Genomic DNA, 23,990 nt, shown 5'->3' with positions numbered 1-23,990 from the left:
GACACTGCAGACGCCCCATTGGATATGTGGGGCTGTGGGTGCAAGGTCTCATCTGCTCCAAAGTTCTCTTTCCTTGACATTAAAACCCAAGATGTGACCTAGGGTCAATTCAGCCAAGTTCTTAAACATGCAGCTAGCCTATTTAATACAGGTGGAGACTTCCTCCTTATGGGATGGAGCTCTGTTTGGGGAAAACCCTGTTCTTCTCTTTCCATAGTAAACTTGCACTTGTATAAATGCTGTGCATGTAGCCACACATGGGGCTTGTTAAAATAATGATGGTAACTGCTACTTATTGTGTTTGCTGTGCCAGGCGCTGTACTACAAGCTTTACAGAGGTGACCTGTACAGGGTTCCACAGCCTACACGGTAAAGCCAGAATTTAGCCCCAGAACTGTCTGGCTACATCCATGGCTCCCAACGACAAGAGAAAGCTCTTTCTAGATTTGAGTGGTGGCAGGGAGAGAGACAACATTTCTACTTCTTAATAGGAGCATTATTCCTAGAGCTATATTGTCCAAGAGCCACACGTGGCTTAGTTAACTAATTAAAATTAAATTTTAAATTCAGTTCCTCAGCCTCACACGCCACATTTTAAGTACTCAGTAGCCGCACGTGGCTGGTGGCTATGGTATTGGATGGCCCAGTTATAGAACATTTTCCTCATTCCAGAAATTTCTACCCGGACAGTGCCTGTCTAGGGCCCCACCCCCTCCAGATCTGAGTAACCTAGAAGGCACCACTCTCTTTTTAACCCAAGGGACAACCTATAGGATGGCATTCATTTTCTTCTCTGCCATGATCCAGTAGGAGCAGTGACATGTGAGAACATACTGTTTCTGGCCCCAACTCTTCTCCTCTTATCAAAAGGTCCCACTCTCTCCCTGTCCGTGCACCTGCCCACTGGCCTCCCAGCCTCATCTCCCTCCGGCAGCTCCCCGGGGCTGGGGCTGGGCAAACAGGAAGCCCAAACCTCCTGAGGAGGCTGCCAGCTGGCTGGCCGACTCGAAGCTTAGGTTGCTTGCCAAAGAACCACCATTTTCCCAGTTCCTAGGTAATTTTTCTTAGCTCCCAGCCTGCTTCTAACGCAGGATGACGCAGGCAGTTCCAGGAACCGCAGCTCCACCAAGCTCAGCTGGCCCGTTAGAAGCTTGGCTGTGGGTCCCCACCCCAGACCTGCACTTACCTGGAAGTGGACGGGATAGAAGTCCTTTAAGATCTTGATCTGCTTATGGTTGTTTCCTGTTCGCCTGTGAAACCCTTTTATCTCAGTATACTCTAGAGTATGTGGGATTGTAAACCACTAAGATAGATCTGACCTTCTTGTCTGATTTTATGACGTGCCTCTTCCTAAGCATTCCCTGGCCTAGTTTTATTATTTTACAATGAAGGGGGATGACAATTGAAGTCGACAATGCCAGGCCACCCTTGGAGAAGCCGGCAATTGTGGCAGTGGAAGGGGCTTGGCTAACAGGAGGCCTGGGATCTGCCCTTGGTTTGTGACATGACCTGGTGGGCCATTCTCACCACAGCATCCCCCTTCCCTGTATCACCGCCCTGCCACGGTCACTGACTTCACGGTGAGGCTAAATGACATAGTGAACAAGAAAGTTTTTGTCAGGGAGCTGGGGCTGGGACAATTTATTCAAGAGCTGACTGAGCTACGGTGTATTAGTGATTTCCCATGAAGGTGCGTGAACTCCTTAAGGAATAGGGACCATGGCTGCTATTGGCTGAATTGTGTCCCCCTCCAAATTCATATATTGAAGTCCTGAACCCCTCCCCCCCAATGTGATGGCATTCAGAGCTAGGTCCTTTCCAGGGCAATGAGGTTTCGATGAGGTTGTGAGACTGGGATCTTCCTTGATGAGATTAGTGTCCTTACAAGAAGAGATACCGGAGGGCACGCTCCCCGCTCCCCCCTCCCCCTGCCATGTGAGGACACAGGGAGGTGGTGGTCACCTGCAGGCCAGGAAGTGGGCCCTCGCCAATAACCGAATCTGCCAGCACCTTGATCTTGGACTCCCTGCCTCCACACTGAGAAATAAACGTCTGTTGCCCCAGCCCCCAGTCTGTGGTACTTTGTTATGGCTGCCCAAGTGCCTGGCACACAGTAAGCTTGTTACTGAATCAGTGAATGCCATCCCCTGATCTAGCCAATGGGGTGTACATCTCAACAATTCTTCGCTCTAATGGATGTGGCCCTGTCCCCCCCCCCCCCCGTGACCCAAAGCACCCATCTGTGAGGATCAGTCACCTTGGGTTAGTGAACAAATCTCATGAATTTGCATGGGTAAGAAAGCTGTGCTTAGGCCTCATTAACCCCAAGTCCTACCAACACAGCTGTTGGATTGGCCTGATCATTAAACAGAGGCCATGTGTGGATGAGGACACCTTGGATCGTACAGAAAGTCCCACCTGACTGAGATCTTCAGTGGCTGCCTGCACTGCCCCTCAGGCGCCTGATTCCATGGGGCTCCAGGGTCTGGCAGGTCCAGCCTTGCAGACAGCAGCTTTCCAACGCAGGAGTGGTACTCTGGGATGCCTTCCTGGAGGAAGCGGGCTTGCTTGACTGGGTCTCAGGATTTGCTAAGTGGCAAAGTGGAAGAAGCAAATGGTCCATGTGTAAAGTAGGTTTTGCTGAGATCCAGGGCACTGGGCCTCCCTGAGCAGGGCAGGCTGGGAGAGGAGTTGCATGAGGGGGCGGGCATTCCGGGAAGGTAGGAGAGCACCTAGGGCCTAGAAAAACCCTGCTGGGCTGAAAGCCCAGCTCTCACATGGGCGGCAACCACCAGGCACAGCTCGCCCAGTGGGAGAGTTCACACAGCAGGGTTTGTGATGCAAGCAAGACCTGGCCCAGGAGTGGGCGGCCCAGCTGAGCGCTGACCATATTCCTGGCTCTGTGTTCCCTGGGCACACTGGATCACCTCCCCAGGTCTTTCTGTGATGCTACAATTACAGCCCCTGCCAGATGAAAGAAATTCAACAGAATCTGAGAAAGTGGTGACGGACCAACCGGAAGCCAGGTGAAATCCAGCATTTCCCTGAGTTCAGAGAAGCTGGCAGGCCCCTGGGACGCAGGCAGACAAGGTCCCCCCTTTTACCTCCCACCTCCCGGCCATCCAACCCTACAGCTCTCTCTCTGCAATTCCCTCCCCTCCTACAGGAGGACACCATCCAAGGCCACAGGCCCAGACTGGAGCCCTGGGTCCTCCTGTCAGTGCCAGGGCCCCAGCACCTTACTTTGGAAGGGACCTCTGGGGAGCAGAGGTTGAGGAGGGTATGTGGGAAGATACCAGATTGGTTTGGAGAGGGCAAAAGAATACTGCCCTCCACCCCCAGCAAGAACCTGACATGGGGAATTGCTAGGCTCATGGCCAAAGGTCCCCGTCCTGGTCCTGGGGGCAAATGGATACCCCAGAGCACACACAGACTTAGAGTTCCAAAAGGGAGGCTTACAAAGGACAAGACCACTTGAGACAGTCAATCCTTCATTTTTCTCTTCGGCAACACTGGCATTGATAAAGACCCAAGTCAATGACAGCCATCGGGAGCACCCCTGGGCTGCTAAGTAGGGGCAGCACACGCGGTTCTTTCCTGCTGCAGGTCCCTCCCCAAGCTACCAAACCGCAGCTGCCACCACCCCTCTTACACCCCGGTCTGACCACCACACACATACCAGGCCTAAGGTCCCGCCCACCACGACAGCACCTTGTGCTTTGGGGCACTCATGGTTGAGAAGGACCAGGGAACCATTCACTCCTTCCAAAGATATGCACTGAATGGCCATTAAGTGCCAGGCACTGCCTTAGCACTGGGACCATGCTTGCCCCTCCTCAGCCACCACAGCTGGCTTCCATCCTTGCTATCAGTAAGTCTGTTGAAACTCCCCCAATAGACTGGCCTCTGGCCATCCGGCAGCCTGCATGTGACAGGCTGCTGCTACAGCTCATCAGTCCAGCCCTGGGCCATTTCACACTGGGGAGCCTCTCCCAGAGCCCTGACACCCCCTCACTGGGGCCTGAGGCCTGCGGTCCCCCGTCTGAGGCACCAACAGACACATCCAGGCTCTGGAGTGAGATCTGTTTCATCCTACCTCCTCCCTCAGCCCACCCTGGGACTGTCCCCTTTGGGATGCTTCTGGAATTCTGTTCTCTAGCCTTCGGAGCCTTGAGGAAATCACCCTTTCACAGGGTTCTACCCCCAGGGGTCGTAAAAACCACCATTCCTGGCCGCGCACCCCCCCTACAAACATCCCCTCCCACCCCCACCACGCGTCTGCTTGGGTCCGGGCGCACTAAAGAGCCTGGTCCTTGGCGCTGGAGGTGGGCGCCAGGGCCCCCCGGTGCACACGCTGGTGCTTAAGCAGGTGCTGCTTCTGGCTGAAGCCACGGCCACACGCGGAGCACAGGTAGGGCCGCTCGCCCGTGTGGTTGCGCCGGTGCCGCGTCAGGTTGGGCTTCTGGCTGAAGCGGCGGCCGCACTCGGGGCACGGGTAGGGCCGCTCGCCGGTGTGGATGCGCTGGTGGATGGTGAGCGCCGACCACCACGAGAAGCTCTTGCCGCACTCGTTGCAGATGAACTGGCGGGACTCGGCCGGCGCGCTCAGGCCGGCCCGCGCCCGGCCCCACGGCACGCCCCCCAGGCCCCGGGCTGGCTGGGGGTCGCGCCCCGGCGGCGGCAGCGCCGACAGGCCCGGGGGCGCCTCGGCCTGCGGCTCGGAGCGCGGCGCCGCGTCCCGCACGGCGGGCCCGGGGCGCGGCGGCTCGGCGGCGGGGACGGCGTGCGCGCGCTGGTGGGCCCGCAGCGCCGCGCGGCTCGGGCAGCTCTGGCCGCAGCTAGGGCAGCGCGCCGCCTGGGCGCCTGGCAGGTGCGTGCGCTGGTGCTTGAGCAGGTGCTGCTTCTGGCGGAAGCTGCGGCCGCAGTGCAGGCAGGGGTGCGGCCGCTCGCCCGTGTGGTTGCGCAGGTGCCGCGTCAGGTTGGGCTTCTGGCTGAAGCGGCGGCCGCACTCGGGACACGGGTAGGGCCGCTCGCCCGTGTGGATGCGCTGGTGGATGTTCAGGGACGACCACCACGTGAAGCTCTTGCCGCACTCGTTGCAGATGAACTGGCGCTGCTCACCCGGCCCCGCGGCGGCGGCGACTGCGGCCCGGGCCCCCGCCTGGCGCCACCAGCCCTGGCAGAGCCCCAGCCAGGCCCACTCGGGGCGGCCCCGCGGCGGCCCGGGCCGCAGGCGACAGCCCCGGCGGGCGGCGGCGTCCCGCAGCAACTCCTGCAGCCCGGCGCGGGCGCCCTGGCGGTCCCGGGCGTGCGCGCGCTGGTGGATGCGGAGGCCCACCTGGTGGCGGAAGCAGCGCGCGCACTCGGGGCACGAGTGGGTGGCGGGCCGCGAGTGGGTCTTCTGGTGCTTGAGCAGGTGCTGCTTCTGGCTAAAGCGCCTCGCGCACTCGGGGCAGCAGAAGGGCCGCTCGCCCGTGTGGTGCCGCTGGTGGCGCGCCAGGTTGGGCTTCTGGCTGAAGCTCTTGCCGCACTTGCCGCACAGGTACGGCTTCTCCCCGGTGTGGGTGCGCTGGTGGATCTTCAAGGATGACCACCAGCTGAACCTCTTCCCGCAGTCCAGGCACACAAAGTGACCCTCGCCGGCAGAAAGAGCCCGGCCTGCCAGCCCCGCCGCCTGCTCAGTGGGAGGGGCCCACCTTGGACCCCCTGTCTCCTCCTGTCCCCCCAAGGCCCGAGGCTTCCCCATGGTCTGGCATGGCGGGAGGCTCCGATGCTGCTGGAAGATGTTTTCCTTATCCTTCTCGGAAAGCTCGGCCTGCGGCACCAGCGTCTGCAGCATCCACTCTGGCTTCTCTGGCTTGATCTTCATCACCAGCCCATCTCCTGCCAGAGGCAAAGGGAGAGAGAGGACGGGGAGAGTCATTCACTGCCCGGTGGGCAGGCGGGAAGGAAGTGCCGGGTGGGCGGAGCACAGAAAACGCGGCGGGAGGAAAGGATGCTGAAGAGAGCACGCAAGAGGACACGAGGGGAGAAGGGAGCGAGGACAGTCAGAGAAAGGCAGCTTGGGATGTGCAGAAGGAAAAGTACAAGAAAGGAAGAGACGCTGCAGTTCCAAGTCCACACCCACTGCCCCGCCTTCTCCACCCGGAGGCCCCAGGAGGCAAGGAAGATCTGGGTTCCCACCCAGGGAAGCAAGCAGAAAATGGCCACGCTTCAAAGCTTCTCACTCTTTTGCTAAGAGGACCCATGCGCTGGGAGCTTGCTAAGTGAGTGCATGCCCAGTCCCCCAGTAGTGGGGTGACCAAGCTCCATTTCACAGGCAGGCTCTCCATGGCAGGAGCCACGCGGCCAGAGTGCCTCACCTTCTTCCACCTTGGCTGTTTGGCAACTTCCCTTTCTTCAACAAAACCAAGAACGAGAAAGGAGGCTGGAAAGGTCTGAGCACCCAGAAGAGGTGTTGTCCTGCCCTTCCTAGGCCCCTCTCTACTTCAGTCTCAGGAGTCCCCCCCCCACACACACACACAGCAAGCTCAGGTCTTCAGGGCTGCCTTGTCCCCCTCGCTCATGGACCCACGCCGCGATGGAAGAGGCCTGCCACAGACACTACATACAGCCTGTGGGATTCCACTTACAGGAAGGTCAAAGGCTGGCAAAACTAACTTACAAGTTCGAAGTCAGCAAAACTGCCACCTAGGGACGGTGCGCTGTGGCTGGAAAGGGGGCCTGAGGGGGCCTGGCAATGTTTTGGTTTTGTTTTTGTTTTTGTTTTTGTTTTTGTTTTAAGCAAGAGAGCCCAAGCAGGGGAGAGTGGGGGCCGAGGGAGAGGGAGAGAACCTTAAGCAGGCTCCATGGAGCTGGACACAGGGCTCGCTCTCATGACCCTGAGATCAGGACCTGAGCCGAAATCGAGAGTCAGAAGCTTAATGGACGGAGCCACCCAGGGGCCCCATTGTTCCCTCTCTCGATCTAGGTGCTGGTTTCATGCACACGTTCACTTTATAAGAGAATGTATAGAGCTTGTGATCGGTACACTTTTCTGTGTTACACTTCAACAAAAAGTTTACATTTAGTAAAAAGTAGGTGAAATAAAAGAGTTGGCAACAAAAAAAGAGAAACTCTAAATAAGTTCTGATATTTAAAAAACAACAAAATAAACCCGAGGGAAGTAGGAGGAAGGAATTAGTAGATAAAAGCAGAAACTACAGGGTAAGGGAACACAGAGATATAAAAACGATTCTGAAAATCCTAAAATACTAAGGCAGAAATGTTGTATCAATTTGAAAAAAATCTATATAAAAGGGATGATTCTGTGAGACCATATAAATTAACAAAAATAACTCAAGAAGAGGGGGGAAAAAGAAAAAAAAAAAAACATGTCCTAAAAGAGACAGAAAAGACAGCTAACATTCTACCTCAAAAATGGCAAAGAGGCCCCTTAACTGTAAAAACAGTTTCTACTAAAATTTCAAGGGAAGGGTTATCCAAAGCTTATATAAATGCTGACAGTGACAAGGGGGGTAGGGAGCCCACAGGCTAGCATGATCCAGTGTCAACAAGACAAGGGCAGAGCAGGCAAGAAATTATAGGGTTAGCATTTGAAAGCAGACACCAAAAACAAACAAGCAAAACCATTGGCAAAGCAAGTTCAGCAGCATTAAAAAAAACAACATATCATGACCTTGCTGGATCTTCCCTGGGAAAGCAAAGATGGCTCAATATAGTTCGTGACACTGACTTTCTAAACAGGCAAAACCTGACAATCTCAATCCATGTAAAAATGTCATATGATCAAGTCCAATTATCATTTCTGGAGGGAGAGAAGGAAGAAGGGATGGAGGGAGGAGGCAGGAAGCTCTCAGCAAACCAGGCCTATGAGGAAACTTTCCTAGGCTGACAAAGAAGCTGTACTAGAAACTGCAGCAAATGTTATAACCAAAGGCAAGGGATTAGAAGCCCATTCAGGTGAGGAACAAGATGATGCTCAGGGTCACTGCCACTCTTCAACATTGTCCTTGAGGAACTAGCCAAAGCATGGGGGAGAAAAGAAAAATATGTGTAAATATTGGAAGGGAAAAGAGAAGTGTCATTTGCAGATAATTATTAATATAGAATGTACAAGAGAATCTACTGACAATATATTAGAAATAAGAGTTTCAGCGGGGTGGTGCCTGGGTGGCTCAGTGGGTTAAGCGGCGGACTCTTGATTTTGGCTCAGGTCGTGATCTCAGGGTCCTGGGATCAAGCACTGTGTCGGGCTCCACACTCAGCCGGGAGTCTGCTTCAGGATTCTCTCTCTCCCTCTGCTGCTCCCCCCTGCCCTCTCTTTCTCTCTCTAAAATAAATAAATCTTAAAAAAAAAAAAAAAAAAAAGAGTTTCACGGGATGCCTGAGTGGCTGAGTCGGTTAAGCGTCTGCCTTTGGCTCAGGTCATGATCCCAAAGTCCTGGGATCAAGTCCCGCATCAGGCTCCTTGCTCAGCAGGGAGCCTGCCTTTTCCCTCTGCCTCTGCCTGCCGCTCCCCCTGCTTGTGCTTCCTCTGTCTCTCCCTGACAAATAAATAAGAGTTTCGGCAAGCTTGCCAGACACAAAAACATATAAAAATTCATAAATTTTAAAAATGGCAATAAAAGCTATAAAATAACTGGGATGAGATCTAACATACATACACTTATATCAAGGAAGCTATTAAATGTTACTGAAAGGATAAAGAAAATGTAACTAAAAGGACAGATACATCATATTCCTAGATGAGAAGGAAGTTCTTCACTCCAAAACCATGTTTAAATTCAGTGTAACCCTAATTAAGTGAATTACAAAATTTCTGATGTACACAAACCATGCAGAAAACTCTAAAAATGAGCAAGGAAGAATTTGGCTTATACAACTTCGAAAGCTAAAATACTACCAACCACACACCCATGGGGATGGGCAAAACCCAGAACATTGCCAACACCGGATGCTGGCGGGGATGTGGAGACACAGGGACCGTCATTCTCTGCTGCTGGGGATGCTGCACAATGCAGCCACTTTGGAAAACAGTTTGGCAGTTTCTGACAAAACAAAACATACTCTTTCCACATAAGCAATCCCTCCCCTGGTTATTTTCCCCAAGGAGCTGAAAACTTCTGTCTACACAGAAACCTGCACACAGATGTTTCTAGCACCCAGAAACTACTGAGGAGAACGAGTGTATATCTTTAAAAAAAAAAAGAAAAAAAGAATCTGGGGTTTCCAGGGCCAAAGAGCCTGGCCCCCCTCCACAGCCTCACTGGCCACCATGAGGACAAGGAAGCAGATGTGGTGACTGTGGGGATGGGGTGGGAGGGTGGGGGCCCAGATAGTACCTGTGAGGGGCCACTTTCCCTCCTGGCAACATGACCCTGGAAGGCCTCCCCAGGTGCTTGGTTGTGAGAAATCATTTTAGCAGGAGTCATACTTTGAAGATGAAAGTGGTGATTTAAGCTGCACACGGGCAGGAATTGAATACCCGACTCTAGTAAGTTTACTTGACTATAAGAGGATTTCTTTAGATGTCCTGAAATGTTGGCCAGCAGAAGTATTTAAGGCGATAGGTGTCCAAATTGGTGGTCGGGTAGTGAATCCAAAATATACTCAGGTGAGCGGGGCATTGCTGTCCCCAAGTAACGGGGTCCCAATTAATGCCCCAGAGCCCCACAGAAGTCACTGCCTTGCTCTGATTAAACCTGGCCTTGATGTTATCATGGCGGCTGATGGCTGGGGAGGCAAGCCCTCTCCGGCCAAAAAGATGGGCCTGGCCTGGAAGCCCAGAGAACATTCCTGACCGCTGCTTTCAGGCCCAGAGCAGACACAAGTGAGTGGGCTGTGCGAGCATAGGCCCCTCTGAAGTGTGTGCACAGGGACTTCGGTCATCAGGCACACCTTCCCTCGGGGCTCAGGTATTAACACAAAGAAAACAGGCCCTGGCCTGTCTGTGGAAGGAGTCCTAAAACAAAGGTTCAGCTCCTCTGTCATCATAAAAAGGATAATTAAAAAAAAAAAAAATTCTAAATGGTTCAGATAAAATACAAAGGTGCTATATGGGGAGCTGTTGCTCAATGGGGACAGAGTTTCTGGGGCGATGAAAATGTTCTGGAGATGGTGGTGCTTGCACAACCATGTGAGTGTACCTAATACCATGGGCTCGGATGCTTAAACATGGTTGAAACGGTAAATTTCACATTGTGTATATTTGATCACAATAAGAAAAAAACACAGAAAATAAATAGAAAAAAAAAATTTAAAAAAAGAGGTAAGCTCGTAATTAACTGAAAACTTTGGCCATCCAGAAAGAGTCCCTCCCTCCCTAAGCCTGGCCAGCAGGTGACCAACCCCCCAGTGCCTCCAACCTCCAGGGTCAAAGCTGGTGTTCTCCCACCTCTTCCCTAAGACCCCAGGGCACCTCAGAAGCAGCCAGAGGTGAGGGAGAGGGCCCTGGCCGACACATCTCTCATGCCTGAACTAGGAGTTACTTGTAAGTTTCCCTGGGAAAAGGTTCCTTCTGCTAAAACGTCTGGAACCACCTGTCCTCGGTTTTACCGTAATTATGATAACATCAGCATCTCTCATGCTCTCACACATGCACACCCCGGGGGCTCCCAGCCTTCGAAGTGACATGGGAGTGGTGGGGAGCTGGCCTGGGAAGTGGGGTGACTGTGCTCCTGAAGTCTGCGTCAGGAGCCAGCCCCAGGATGTGCGGTATCCGTGTAGACACCCCGCCCCCTCTGAGCTGGAAGCTTCATTCCTTCATTGCCCTACTGCCTGATTTTTGTCTCCATCTTAGGTTCATTGTGATGATTATCCTGGAAGGCTGGGGCTCTGGGGACTGTGGGGCAAGGCCCTGGAGGGGAGGGGAGGTAAAGAAACCAGAGTCACTGAGCCAAGGGGCGGCGTTCCCAGGGACGGCCCCTGCCCCCTCCCCCAGGACCAGAGCCATTGGGCAGCAGGGTGGTGAGGAGGCCAGGGATGCTGGGGGCTTGGGGGCCTTGTGCCCAGAGCGCAGGACTCTCCGCTCACAGCAGCACCTGCCTGGCAGACACCAAAACTGCCTGCCTGTTTTCCTCTCCGCAGCCCGTGAACTCTGAGCAACCCCAGGAAGCTTTCATGGACCAAACCAAAGGCACTTTTCTGATCAAATCCCAACAGGGATCATCTTAACCCAGAGCGCTGGTTTTCAATGTTAGATCAGCGTGACCACCAGCAGTTAGCAAACGCCTCACTCGCCCTCCCACCCGGCTTTCTGCACGGGTGTGTGCGCGTCCCCTTGCCTAGCGAGGAAGGGTGGCCTTTTGTCATTTTCTTAGCTCCCGAAGTCGGTCTTCTTTGCCTTCTTTGATGTGACCTTCCACCTCCTGGTCCCGCTCTGCAATTCTACAGCCCACAGGCTCCTAGTGAGGGCAGCACCTCACACACAGGGGCAGGACAGGGGCCAGGGCGGGGAAGCTGGGCCTGGCGGAGGAGGCCGCAGGGGGCTCCCACGGGCCCTGCGCTCCCTTACCTGTGCTCACGCCAGCCAGGCCACACTCCATCGGCGGAGGCTCCCGGGCACCAGCGCTTGCCCTGCCGTCTGTGGGTGAGAAGGGGGCAGAGGAAGGAGAGCTGGCCAGTGGGACAAGGACCAAATGGGCCCCCCCCGCCCTCCTGCCACCTCACAGAATGTGTTCCCTCTTTTTCAAGAGCTTCTCTGTCCCTGACCTCAGTCATAAGTGCAGGGCTTTTGTAAAATTGCACACATACCTGCTAGGCAGGTAAAACAGGCATTATTCCCATTTTATGAGGAGGAAACTGAGGCCAGGGAGGGCCCCTGACATGCCCCGAGTCACAGAACCAGCTGAATGGTGGCACTGGGGGAGGCCCCAGCTCTTCTAACTCCCAGACCAGAGCCTCACACCCATGGGCTCAATATCAGCAGGGTGGGGGGGTGAGAGATGCCACCCTAGGAAACTCAGCAAAGCCCGGAGACCCACCTGAGTGGTCGTGGAGTCACCCTGGAACACACCCTCATCGGCCCCTCTCCTTCAAAGTCCCCTCCCGTCCCTATTGCATGCAAGATCACACCCAAGCCATCTGGGAGGGGAGACCCGTGAAAGAGTTCACCCATCTGGGGCTCATGTTTTTTCCTTGTTTTAATGCTCAAGGTTTTGGGCACGTCCTGACTGGCTCATTGTCAGGGACAGGTCAGCTGGGGGGCCCCAAGCTCCACTGGCCGCCCCTGTACGTGGGGCGTTCTCCCCCAGATCCCTGCATGCCACTCGCCTTTCAGTCTCTGCCTCAATGCCCCCTCCTCCAAGTAGCCTTCCCTATCACAACCCTAACCCCACTTCACATTCCTCCTTGACACTTTTCGCCACCTGACCTGGTATTTACTTGTCTGCATATACCGTCATCTTTCAAGAAGATGGGACTTTTCCGTGCTCACTGCTGAACGCCTGGCCTGGGAGAGAGCCCCAAGCCCGAGGGCACTTCCGGTGGTGTGTGGCCTGACCGGATGGCCGGCTGACCTGCACTCAGCGGGGGGTGGTTCATTTTCTGCACACAGTGCCATGCGCGGCCTCTCCTAAGGTTGTTTCACACACCTGTACCCGCCTTGCGCTCACACTTGCCAAGGCCCGAGTGAGGATCTGTGGCACCTGCCCCACACAGCCCAGGTGCCCTGCTCCCCCTGCTGCTACAAAGGGCCTTCTCCAGGTCCCGGTCAGGGCTTTCTTCCCGGCACCTCACCTCAGCCACCTCACAAAAAGCCATCTCCTCTTGCTCTCCACCTTGGGCCCTCAAGAAACCTCATCCCAAGGGAGTCCCCCCTCCCCTCTGCCAGGTCCCCTTCCAACAGCCACTGGGGGGGGGGGGGTAGGCGGGCAGGGACCCCTGGGCCCTGCCAAGAGAGGTGGGGGCAGGGGCATAAGGGCAAATATGAATTTAAAAAAGAAATCATTTTCCTTAGGGCAAAAGGGGAAAAAAACTCTGGCCCTTTCTTTTAGAGCATTTACTTAAGAAAAGTTGTCATTGTGAATGTCTCTCTGCCCCTTTGAGAGGCATGTAAATCTTTCCAAAAGTTACACAAGCCTCTTGTGAGCTTTACAAACCCCCGCCCCCACCTCCCTCCAAGCCCTGGGAGCCAACTCCTTGAAATGTAAACACCAAGGGAGACGGTGACCCACAGGAGGGTGGGTGGGGGCCTGACTTCCGGGGGTGCCCGGCTCCAGGCTGCAGAACTACCCCCTTCATAAAGATAGGAGACACACCCTGTTCCTTGGGAGAAAGGCAGTTAGCAAACACAGGTGGCCACCCCAATGGCCAGCTGAATTTAGGATGAACTCTGGGTGACAAACGGCGCCATTGGGGAAGTCCTCTTGCTGAGGACGAGTTACACTTTTATCTGGAGACCGTGTGCAGCAGGCTGCGTCAGCTGGGCTGTGTAAGGGGGGGGAATCTCCTTCAGTTTCCTAATCTCTTAGCGGATTGCCTGTGATGTGCATCTCTTTCTGCTTTCATGCTTATTCGATTAAAAAAAAAAAAAACTTCTCTTTTTCTCCTCCTTCTGTGGGGAGCTTTTCTGAGTTGGCTGGAGATTTTGTTTTTAATTCTCTTTCCCCAACAGGGGTATGCTATGCACCCCTACTGTGGTTTCTTACAGATGCTAAAACTGTCTGTGGTGCAGAGAAAAAGCAGGCAGGGAGAAGACGGTAGGGAAAGGCCTAGCGGGAAGCCCCAATGGACGGATGGATGGGTGGATGGATGGACGCATGGATGGATGCATGGATGGGTGGGTGGGTGGGTGGATGGATGGATGGATGGATGGGTGGGTGGGTGGATGGATGGATGGATGGATGGGTGGATGGATGGACGCATGGATGGGTGGATGGGTGGGTGGGTGGGTGGATGGATGGATGGATGGATGGGTGGGTGGATGGATGGATGGGTGGGTGGATGGATGGATGGATGGACGCATGGATGGATGCATGGATGGGTGGATGGGTGGGTGGATGGATGGATGCATGGATGGGTGGATGGGTGGATGGGTGGGTGGATGGATGCATGGATGGGTGGATGGGTGGATGGGTGGGTGGATGGATGCGTGGATGGGTGGATGGGTGGATGGGTGGATGGGTGGGTGGATGGATGGATGGATGGATGGGTGGATGGGTGGGTGGGTGGATGGATGGATGGGTGGGTGGGTGGATGGATGGATGGATGGATGGATGGATGGATGGATGGATGGATGGGTGGATGGGTGGGTGGGTGGGTGGATGGATGGATGGGTGGGTGGATGGATGGATGGATGGATGGATGGATGGGTGGATGGGTGGATGGGTGGGTGGATGGATGGACACGGATGCTCCTGCCTTGGCGCCACCTCTTTCCTCCAGGTTACTGTGTGTCCCAAGCCTTGGGGAAGCCTCTCACGCACCGCAGATAAGCCTCCTAAAGAGGCTCAGAGGACTGGTGAAGGCGGAGGCACCTTAATTCAGGAAAACTCAGACAGAGGGGCCAAAGGCCAGGGCAATTCAAGACAGAGGGTAGGACCTTGGCCTTATTCACAGAACCCCTACATGACACAACGACGGGCCTCTTGAGCCCAATCAAATAGGTCCTACTTGATCCATTCTGTCTTCCAAGGAGTATTGGGACCTACAGATCAGCTCAGGTGGCAGAAAGGCTTCAATTCTTGATGAATAATTCACAGCAAGCTACAGAGCAGCTCCCTGCGTCCCTGGGTATTCGGTCCCAGCCACACCAGGGCTCGGAGTGGTCCCAGTAAGCACAGGAGGGAAGGGGACCCCCGTGGACCCAAGGGGAAGAAGTAAGAAATGAGAGGGCAGGGGACAGGAGAGGCACAGAGGACAGGAATGGGGGGCAGGCCCCCGTGTCTTGAGGACCCGCCTCCAACTGTGTGCTCAGGTGGGATGTGTCTAGAAAACAGGCCAGCAGGTGATCTGCAGGTAAAACCCTGAGAAAGCCAAACAGAGGGAAGTGTCTGCGTGTAGCCACGTGTCTGCAGGTCAGCCAGGCCCCCCCCCAAGCTGCATCTTTTCTAACCTTCCCTCTTCTTCTGCTTCCACCCTGCTACGCTGCCCTACAGGCCCCTTCTTAGCCGCCACCCACCCACCCTCCCTGACCCATGGCTCCCCTCACCTGGCCTGGCATGCAGGCTGCCCAGCAAAATGCCCCTGCCAGACACAGAAGGCAACAGGGCCGATCCAACACCGCTGCCAGTGCCCGCACTGAGTCTCCAAAGGCCGCTTGGCCTATCACACAGGGCCCTCACCCCAGTCTCCAGTGACCTCTCCCCTCCTGGCCGAGCAAGTTCTGTGGAGTGTGGGACACATGCAGGGATGGGTCTCGGGACAAGGCCCTGGCCACTTCCGCCTTCCCAGCACCTGGCTCTGGGCCTGGCCCTCCCACACTGGGTCAGGCTGCCTTGGGATGGGAGCCCCCTCCATGAGAAGCCTCCAGGGGGGGCAGCTGCACGACAACTGCCAGACCACACAAAGCGAGGATTGTGCCCAGCAGCAGGTGGTGAGGTCTGGGGGCAGGGGAAGGGCTTTGCTCTCAGCAGAATCCTGGGGGCAGGGAGGGGAGTAGACAGCAGCTGGGGGAAGAGAAAGGCCACAGATGGGAGGGGCAGTTCAGGGACATGGCCACGGCTCCCCACATCCTCCCAACCTCAGGCCCCTGGAACTTTTCCACCAGACAAGCACAGCCTTCTTCACAGATCAGGCCTCAGGCGGGGCAGGGGAAGTGGATGGCAACTCAGGTGTCCTTGGTCAGTGGTGGCGCGGGGATTGGCCGCATGCACCCACCAGGAGCTGAGGCTTGGAGGGGTGGCATTTCCCCAAACCATGGCCAAAAGGCCCAGCTTCCAGGTCCTTCTCAGCCATGAGCTCCCACCGGGCTCACACCCAGGTCCTCCACCAGCCACCACTGCTCCCCTACACCAACAGCCCCTTGCCCCCACAGGAAAACCCGGGCAGGGGGTCCTCTTCCCAAAGTGCCCCCTCCACATCAAGCTGACCCCCTTTGCCACACCAGCAAGGTTGCCGTGCTTCCCAAATGGCCTCCCTTTCCGTTAACCACATCTTTCCCACCCCTCAGCTGGTCTGAGCCCACATGGTCCACCGGGCATGGCCCACCCCCCCAGTCTCCCACCCTCACCCCCCCATGCTCCAATCTGCCAGGCCCGCTCCCTGCTTTCTTTCCTAGGGAGTTCCTGGTTCCCTGCAGGCAGGCCCCACTTTCTGTCTCCTTGCCCTGACCCACCATGCTTGCTCACAGGGAACCAGACTCAAGACTGTGGCTCAGGACAGCATTTGTAAGGGGGTGGCCCCACTCAGGCTCCAGCCAGCCTTCACCCTGGAGGGATGCTCTCAGAGTGCTCCCTAGGGGCCGACGTTCTGCCTCTCCTAACCTCATTTATTGAGGGGCATGGAGGACATCCCTGAAATCCTGATATTGATCTGGCCGTGGAAAGAAGGGGTGCTCAGCCAAGACTCCGGTATGGACCGGGAGAGAGCCACTGGCTGTTGAGCACCACTGCGCACCGAACGCTGAGCAGGCATCGCCCATGTCATCCTTCACGACCAATTACGGCTGAGGACCCATGGCTCCAAGAAGTTAAGTCATTTCCTCAAGGTCACAGAGCTAGTAAGAAATAGAGCCAGAACCAAACTGGGGTCAACCTGCCTCCCCCAAAGCTCCTACTCGGGGGCCATGTCACCTCCTAGAAGAAAGTCCAGGACTTAGCAAACCTTAAACGACCCATCCCTCCTTTTCAGGAGTCTGGCTTCTATACCAACATATGATTATTCAAGTTTACATAAATTAAATTTTAAATTCAGTTTCTCAATCACACTGGCCACATTTCAAGCGCTCAAGAGCCTCATGGAGCCCGAGCTCCTGTAAGGACAGCAGAGGACATTCCTATGTTCCCGAAGCTCCACCAGATGGCGCTGCACTAGGACTGGAAGCTCCTGGAGGGCAGCGGCCTTGCTCTGTTTACAGGCACACCTCGCTTTCTTGTACTTCGCACATGTTGCATTGTTTTACAAACTGAAGGTTTTTGGCCAATCTGCGCTGAGCAAGTCTACTGGCACAATTTTTCCCGACAGCATTTGCTTACTTCCTGTCTCTGTGTCACATTTTGGTAATTCTCATAATATTTCAAACTTGTTCATTATTACTGTATTTGTGAGGGGGAATCTGTGATCAGTGATTATGACCTGCGGAAAGCCCAGACGATGGTCAGCACGTTTTGGCAATAAAGTATTTTTTAATGAAGGTGTGCACGTTGTCACTGTAGACATAAGGCTGTTGCATACGTAGCAGATACTGTATTGTGTAAACATAACACGTATGCATTGAGAAACCAAAAAATTCACTTGATTTGCTTTATCACAATATTTGCTTTACTGCAGGGGTCTGGAAACGAGCCTGCAATATCTCTGAGGTGTGCCTGTATACTGAATGAATGAATAAATGAGTGGAGGAGTGAAGAGGGGGCTCCTCTGGCCCCAGTCCTTGGTCACTGATGACAATCATCTAGGGACAAGGTGATGGGGTTTTCTGCCTGGGAATCCACTTGCAATTACTGTCAGTGGATGTTTTCATCTACAATATGCAATTACAGGCACCTGAGAAGAAACTGATGTACACGCTAACTGCACACACCATCACATCCAGAAACCACCGTATCTAACATTGAACACAGCTAAGTAAACCGGATGCAAACATACAGAGGTGCAAACATACGGAGACGCTTGTACATAAGAGAACAGCTGCAAAACTGTATGTAAAGCACGAAGAAACTGAGAAACCCACAGATACACCTGCAGACGCACAGAAAGCAGGGCGCGGGCGCGAACCACAGCAGCACCAACACTACACAGCGCGCTCGTGAGCGCAGACATGTGCGCCTCTGCGTCACACAGTTACACTCCCAGCTGCCCACTGCTCCAAGAAAGGGAACTCAGGGAGACGGAAGCGAGGCAGTATGATGGGGGACGGTCACCTGTTAGGTCCCCTGTGCTGGGGGTGGGGGATGGCACGGGGCAGCCAGGGCTGCGGCTGGCTGGGCAGAAGCTGGCCCAGCACAGAAAGCCATAGACAGAGAACTGGGCTCTGCTGGGCAAGCCCAGGGCAGCAAGAGACCCCTCCCGGGGCCGGCCTGCAGGGGGTCTAGCCCCAGAGGAAGCAGCAGACCCTTTCCCCTGGGAAAGGGTCTGCTGACCTTTGCTGACCCTGACTCAGCCGAGTCTGCTCCCAAAGGCTGCCCTCTCCTCAGGACCCTCACATCAGGCCCCTGTCAGGCCTAGACTGGGAATCAGGGCCCTGAGTTCTAAGCCACCAGTGGTTGACAAGTCACTTTACCTCTGGGCCTTGGGCTCCTAAGGTGAAGGTGACTGAAAAGGCCTGCCCACAGGTTTGTCTCAAGCACTGGACAGGACCAATCTGCAGCACACTGCGCTCCCCACAGCCTACAAACCAGCCGTGTCTCTCTCACCCACTCCCCATTTCCTAAGCCCCCCCGCAAAGGACCACTGCTGCTCACTCTTCCTAAACTTTCACTCCTCCAGCTGCTTCAGAATCTTCAGAGGCCCCCAGCACCCACCCAGTCACCCCAAACTCTGCTCCCCAATGTGAGCAGGCCTGGCAGGAGGAAGAGGTGTGCACAGATTTTCCTGTCGGGACCATTTCAAGGCCGTGCACAGCTCCTTGTATAGGTCACTGGACCCTCAACAGCCCTGGGGTAGGCTCTGGGCTGGGTGCGGGTACCTCACGGGGTAGGAGCGGAGGCGGCTATGTGGACGGTGGTAAGGAAAGCAGGGCTGGAGGCTGGGGGGCCTGAGCGCCAGGCAGGGGGGCTGGGCTACAAGCTTTGGATGCTTCTGCTGGCCTATGGCTCAAAGCCTCAGCTTCACTGAGGGGAAGGAGGCAGTGTCTCCTGTCTCCCAGGACCTGTTCCAAAGCCACCAGGCCCTCCCCCAAGGACGTCCTACAAATGCCACTCCTGTACAAGGCCTGTCCCCTGGGGTTGTGTCCTGGCTGTCCTCTGGACAGTCCACTGGACATATCAGACCTCCCACCTTCCTCTCATCCAGAGTTCATGACCAACGAGGACACACAAACCAGTGGCTTTAAAATGCTATCAGAAACACAGCGCAGCTGCTGCCAGAGCCCCAGGAGACCTGCTTCCCATCTTATATGGCCCCCGGGCCCACAGACAGACAAGCAGGCCCAGAGGTCCTGGCTCAGCCCAGGCAAGTGTCACGGCCACCGCCTAAAGGCCCACCTCCATCCCTCACCCCAGCATGAGCACGCCCAAGGTCCTTCTATGACTCCAAGAGTCCCCAGCCCCTCCAGGGCCTCCACCCCACCTTCTTCTCCCCTCCCCCGCCCTGCTCCTCCAGAAGGCCTCCCTCCTCTCCAGCTTCCCCAGACCCGCACTCAGCACTGGATCAAGTGTCCCGTGCACCTCCCACGGCTGCCCTTCTTCCAAGCCCTGCCCCTTCCCCCTCTTCTGCTCCAGCACCTCCAGACCTCGATCTCCCAAACACTGTGGTCCTCAGTCCTAAGAGAGGGGTCAGAGGAGCAAAGGGAAAGGGCGGGCCATCCTTCCACAGAAATTATCAAATGATTATTTGGAAAATAATAACACTTACTCCTATGGATAGACTTGTCCTATCAAGCAAGGGGGGGAGGGGAACAGTGGGAAACATTCACAAAGTGCAAGACAAATTATTTTTAGGTCACCACATTGCCGTCACCCCCTCTTTGCCTCCCACATTATAATAACTGTAACTCAGGGTTGCCCTGGTAAGAAGAGCCCAGTTTAATGACCTCAGCCTGCTTCCACCAGCGTCCCCTGGGAACCTAGTCCATGGAGAGCGGGGGCAGCTGCCTTATCCTATCATGCCTGCCCCCACTCCCGGAGGTCCAAGATGTAACCCCAGGCCAGTCTCAGAGGTACCTCCTTCCAGGACTTCTGCCTCCACCTACCCAGCATTCACCCCTTTGCTGGGACTGCCCCACCCCACCTCCCTGCCTCTATGCCTGTCCCTCACCTGTGGCCTCCACATCCCCAGGCTCTGCTAACCCGTCTCCCTTTAGAGGAGAGAGCAGCACCCACATTCCTCGCCCAAGGTCCAAGACTCAGGAGCCCGCCAAGGCCTGCCGACCCCCATGACCCGATCTGAAGGCAAGACATGAAACTGACTGCCAACAACACTTTGAACAGATGTCACATTTTCATTTATAAACACTTTCCAACCCCTTGCTTCATTCAAAAGAGCTTGGAAAGGGTAAGAGTAAGGAGTGTTTCTCCCCCCGACCCCCCGCTTGCCAGATGAGGAAAGTAAAGCCCAGAGGTGACATCCATTGCCTCATAGACAGTAAGACCTAAGGTCTCCTGCACGCTCTGAACACATTCTTCCCTCCCAGCCAACACTGCACTAGGAAATCTGGGATTCCTCAGCTTAACCCTCACCAAGGGGGCAGGTGCATGGGTCACCCCACCTCCACCAAGCTCTGCACTTTGTCCCGGGTAGCCCTTGCCTCTTCAGGGGAGACAGTGGTCTTCATCAGGCCTCTCAAAACCACCACCACCCTTCACTACCCCAGAGTACAACTGTCACAACACATACATCGTTAAGTTGTACCAGTGCTGTTTTTAATACCTCCAAGATCTCCTACTGCCCCACCTCAGGTCAGGCCTGTTTCTTGCCCAAAGACTGTACTAGTTTTATAGCTTATCTTGCCCCTCCAATCCATTCATCACCCAGAACTCAAAGCAATTTCCCTAAAATTAAAATGAGGACATGTTACTACTTTGCTCAAAATACTTCCCAATGGGTCCCCAGCACTTTCAGGTTCAGCTACAAATTTCTCGGCAAGACCATTTAGAACCTGGCCTCTGCTTGCTTCTCCTGCCTCCCAGCTCCCCACTGTCCCAACATGTGACTCCCTGACCTTGCAGCATCTTGGCTGGCCTGTGACCAGTCTTGGAACACTCTTGCCCAGCTCTTCTCTGCCCAGCTAGATCAGGGATCACTCTGAGCGGGAAACCTTTTTGGATATGCCAGGCTCAGTTAGGGGCCCTTCTGTTTGACCTGTGTACCCACGCAGCCCGCTACCATATAGATGGTATAATAATTTATCTGTCTCCACAACAAAACTACAAACATCTTAACATGAAGTATTTCTCTGTCCCCAACATCCAGCCCAAGGTCCCATGTGCTGTAAACCATCAACAAAAATTTTAATAAAGAAACACTTACAATACAGAAATTTAAATCCAACACGGATTAGAAGCACAGACTCATGGAACCTTAGGGTTGAAAGGAGACTAATATCCTCTAATCTCTTCATTTTACAGATGAATACAGGGACCCAAAAAGAACAGTGGAGGCTGGACATCAGCCAGTGTCAAGCTCCTGGGCTCTGACCACACCCAACCCCAGGTCCAGCTGACCAGGCCACGCTCCAGGCTCCACCCGCCCAAAGGACGGATTCTCCTCCGCCCTTACAGGGGAAAGGAGCCCCCAGCTCCTACCCCCACCCCCACTGAGGTCTTGACTCCTGTGCCCATTTTCCTGGAATGGAGCCCCACCCCCCAACACACACACACACACGCGCGCGCACACGCGCGCACACACGCACACACACGCACGCACGCACTTCCAATTTCTGTGGTGCTTCCCTGTCATTGTTCGCACTCCCAATCTTTATGCCCGCTCATTTAATCATTTATTAAGCACCTACTCTGTGTCACTGTGCGGCAAGCACTGGGGTTCCTGCCCTCCAAAAGCTCGGTCTTTCCGACACAGCTGACACAGCCCCGAACACAGGGCCAGCGCTTGGGCAGAACGCGCCCGGAGGGACCGGGGGTCAGCAACGCCCCCCCCCCCCCGGCCCCGCTCACCATCCCGTCCCTCCCGCTCTCACGGCCCCCCTCCTGCTCTCTGCCCCGGCCTGCAGCCCCCTCCCACGCACGACCCGGGCCCCTTTCCCCAGGGGCTGTGTGGGGGCGGGGAAAGTTCGGAGCCGCAGCGCCGGGGGCTCAGGGGGCCCCGAGACCCCCGAGGCCGCCGCCAGCCCGAGGCTGGGTGGAGGCAGCGCGCGAGGAGCGGGCCGGGCGCTGGCCCCACAGCACGGTCCGTTCCTCCGCACGCCCCTCCCGCCCGGATTCGGAGGGACTCGGAGGGAGGGGACGGGAATAAATACCTTGACTTTGTGGTTAAGGTTAACGGGAACTGCCACCCCGGGGCGACTTGGGCACTGGGCTCCCCGGCCCCGCCAGTCCCGGGACAGGCGGGGGCGGGCGCCTCCCCCTGATTGGCTAACGGGCCGGCCATCCCCGGGGCCGTCCCGCCGCCTGATTGGCTGCGCCGCTCAGATGACCAGCTTCTCCCTATCGGAGAAGCCCGCGGGGCGGCCCCTTTGTTCTCCCGAGCCAATAGCCCTGGTGGGCGGGCTGACCTCGCCGCCCGCTGGGCCTCGCGGGCCCCCGCGCGGCTTTAACGCTTTGGCCGCTGGCTCGGGACCCTTGTTCAGGGCTCCGAGGGGAGGAGGAGCGGGGGCGAGGCCGGGTGCTGGTGACCGGACGGCGCCGCGGCACCATGTTCTTCCCCTCCGCCGGGCTCTCCCTCCGGCTCTGGCCCCGCGGACGCGCTCTCAAATCGATCCCGTCATTCCGCAGCTCTCCGTCCGACTTAGGGACGAGCCCGCACCGCTCTTAGTGCCGGGGCCCGGGAGCACAGGACGCACGAGCCCCACCCTGACGCGCACACTCGAGTGTGCACGTGACATGGTGGCACCTGGCACAACAGTACGCCAAGTGTTAGGCTGAGAAGCTGTACTTGCCTCGCGCGACCCGAGAGAAACCGCCATCCGCACCCCGCGCGGCGCTAGGCACGTCGTGGGCGCCCGGTAAACGATCCTGGGGTCTCCACGAGAGAGAGAGACCTCATTAAATGCACCCCCTCGCTTTCTCGTCAGGAAACAGCGGTCTGAAGAGGTCACGTTCCTAGGTGGAGTGTCACTGCTGATTTAGAGGCAGGGTTCAGGCGGCCTGGAAATCTTCAGAAAAGAGAATTTTCTCTTCTACCCACACTAATTGGAAGGAATGCTCCTTTATGCCAATAAGATTCCACACACTGCTACCTCAAGCTAGCTAGGTCAACTCCCACTGGCCGTATTCTCTCCGGAGCTGCTTAGAAACTGCCTTTAGGACTCGAGGTTGATAAAAACAGAAGCTGGCCTCTGTCTCTCTCTCAGACTTCCTACAAACCTACCGTGAGGCTGGTGGACCTCATTCTAACGAATCAGTAGCCACCTACTAAGCATTTGCTGTGGGCCCAGCTATTGTTTGGCCTCAGGACAATAGACACTGGCCGACTGAGATTCTATCGGTCTTGCCACTAACTTCTGTGCAGCTTTTCTGTCTCTGGACTTTGACTTATCTGTAAAAGAGTAATTTCCTAGTTACATACCTACCTTTCCAGACTTTTGCAGGACCCAAATTGGTTCTGTTGTCTATAGAAACATTTGTAAAGTATGAAACCCTACACAGAGGCCAGATAGGACTAGACCATCAACTTTTAAAAGAATCCCATTCATCTCTTTATTTTCTGGAGTACCTTCTGGAGGGGGTTTACCAAAAGCTTGTGGAATTCCCAGTATTCTAGGTCCAGATCTGCCACTGGTTATGAGTGAGAAAACCCACTTCTCTCTGGGGCATGTTTCCTCCTCTACAGAGTGAAAGTCTTCCTCCAGATTGGCGTTTCATGACCAAGTGTATTTCAAGGGCGGAAAGAATGAAGCACATCTGGGATCCTATTTACATTAAGAGAAAAGAGAGAAAAGACAGAACGGGGGGAGGGGAGAATGAAAGACTTCCATATTTAGAAAATATATGTCTGCATTATTAAATGTTGACAAGCTAATTGAGTACTTTTATAATTGTAGAAGAAAAGGGGGGG

At 55.3% G+C, this 23,990-nt stretch overlaps 1 protein-coding gene across 1 annotated transcript; it reads right to left on the bottom strand.

The window, feature by feature from the left end:
* Nucleotides 1–3,474: 3,474 nt before the first annotated feature.
* Nucleotides 3,475–22,315, bottom strand: ZNF775 (zinc finger protein 775). Its single transcript, XM_028106176.2, has 3 exons — nucleotides 22,234–22,315; nucleotides 11,516–11,584; nucleotides 3,475–5,883 (listed from the first exon to the last, which is right to left on the bottom strand). Exons 2-3 carry the CDS (start codon nucleotides 11,544–11,546, stop codon nucleotides 4,298–4,300), a joined length of 1,617 nt encoding a protein of 538 aa, XP_027961977.2. The 5' UTR covers nucleotides 11,547–11,584; nucleotides 22,234–22,315; the 3' UTR covers nucleotides 3,475–4,297.
* Between the last annotated feature and the right edge of the window lie 1,675 nt (nucleotides 22,316–23,990).

The sequence above is a fragment of the Eumetopias jubatus genome, unplaced genomic scaffold, assembly GCF_037043125.1.
Source record: "Eumetopias jubatus isolate StellerSeaLion01/CBP00866 unplaced genomic scaffold, mEumJub1_p1.0 scaffold_14, whole genome shotgun sequence".
Classification (NCBI taxonomy): domain Eukaryota; kingdom Metazoa; phylum Chordata; class Mammalia; order Carnivora; family Otariidae; genus Eumetopias; species Eumetopias jubatus.
Note: the sequence above shows the minus strand (reverse complement) of the source record. Positions and strands in the feature narration are given on the sequence as shown.

What these genes read in the sequence shown, in the direction of transcription:
- ZNF775 (XM_028106176.2), bottom strand. Translation starts at nt 11,546, where the DNA reads ATGGAGTGTGGCCTGGCTGGCGTGAGCACAG. An exon ending in CCTGGCTGGCGTGAGCACAG is followed by an intron (nt 5,884 to 11,515) that starts GTAAGGGAGCGC and finishes TGCCTCTGGCAG; the next exon opens with GAGATGGGCTGGTGATGAAG.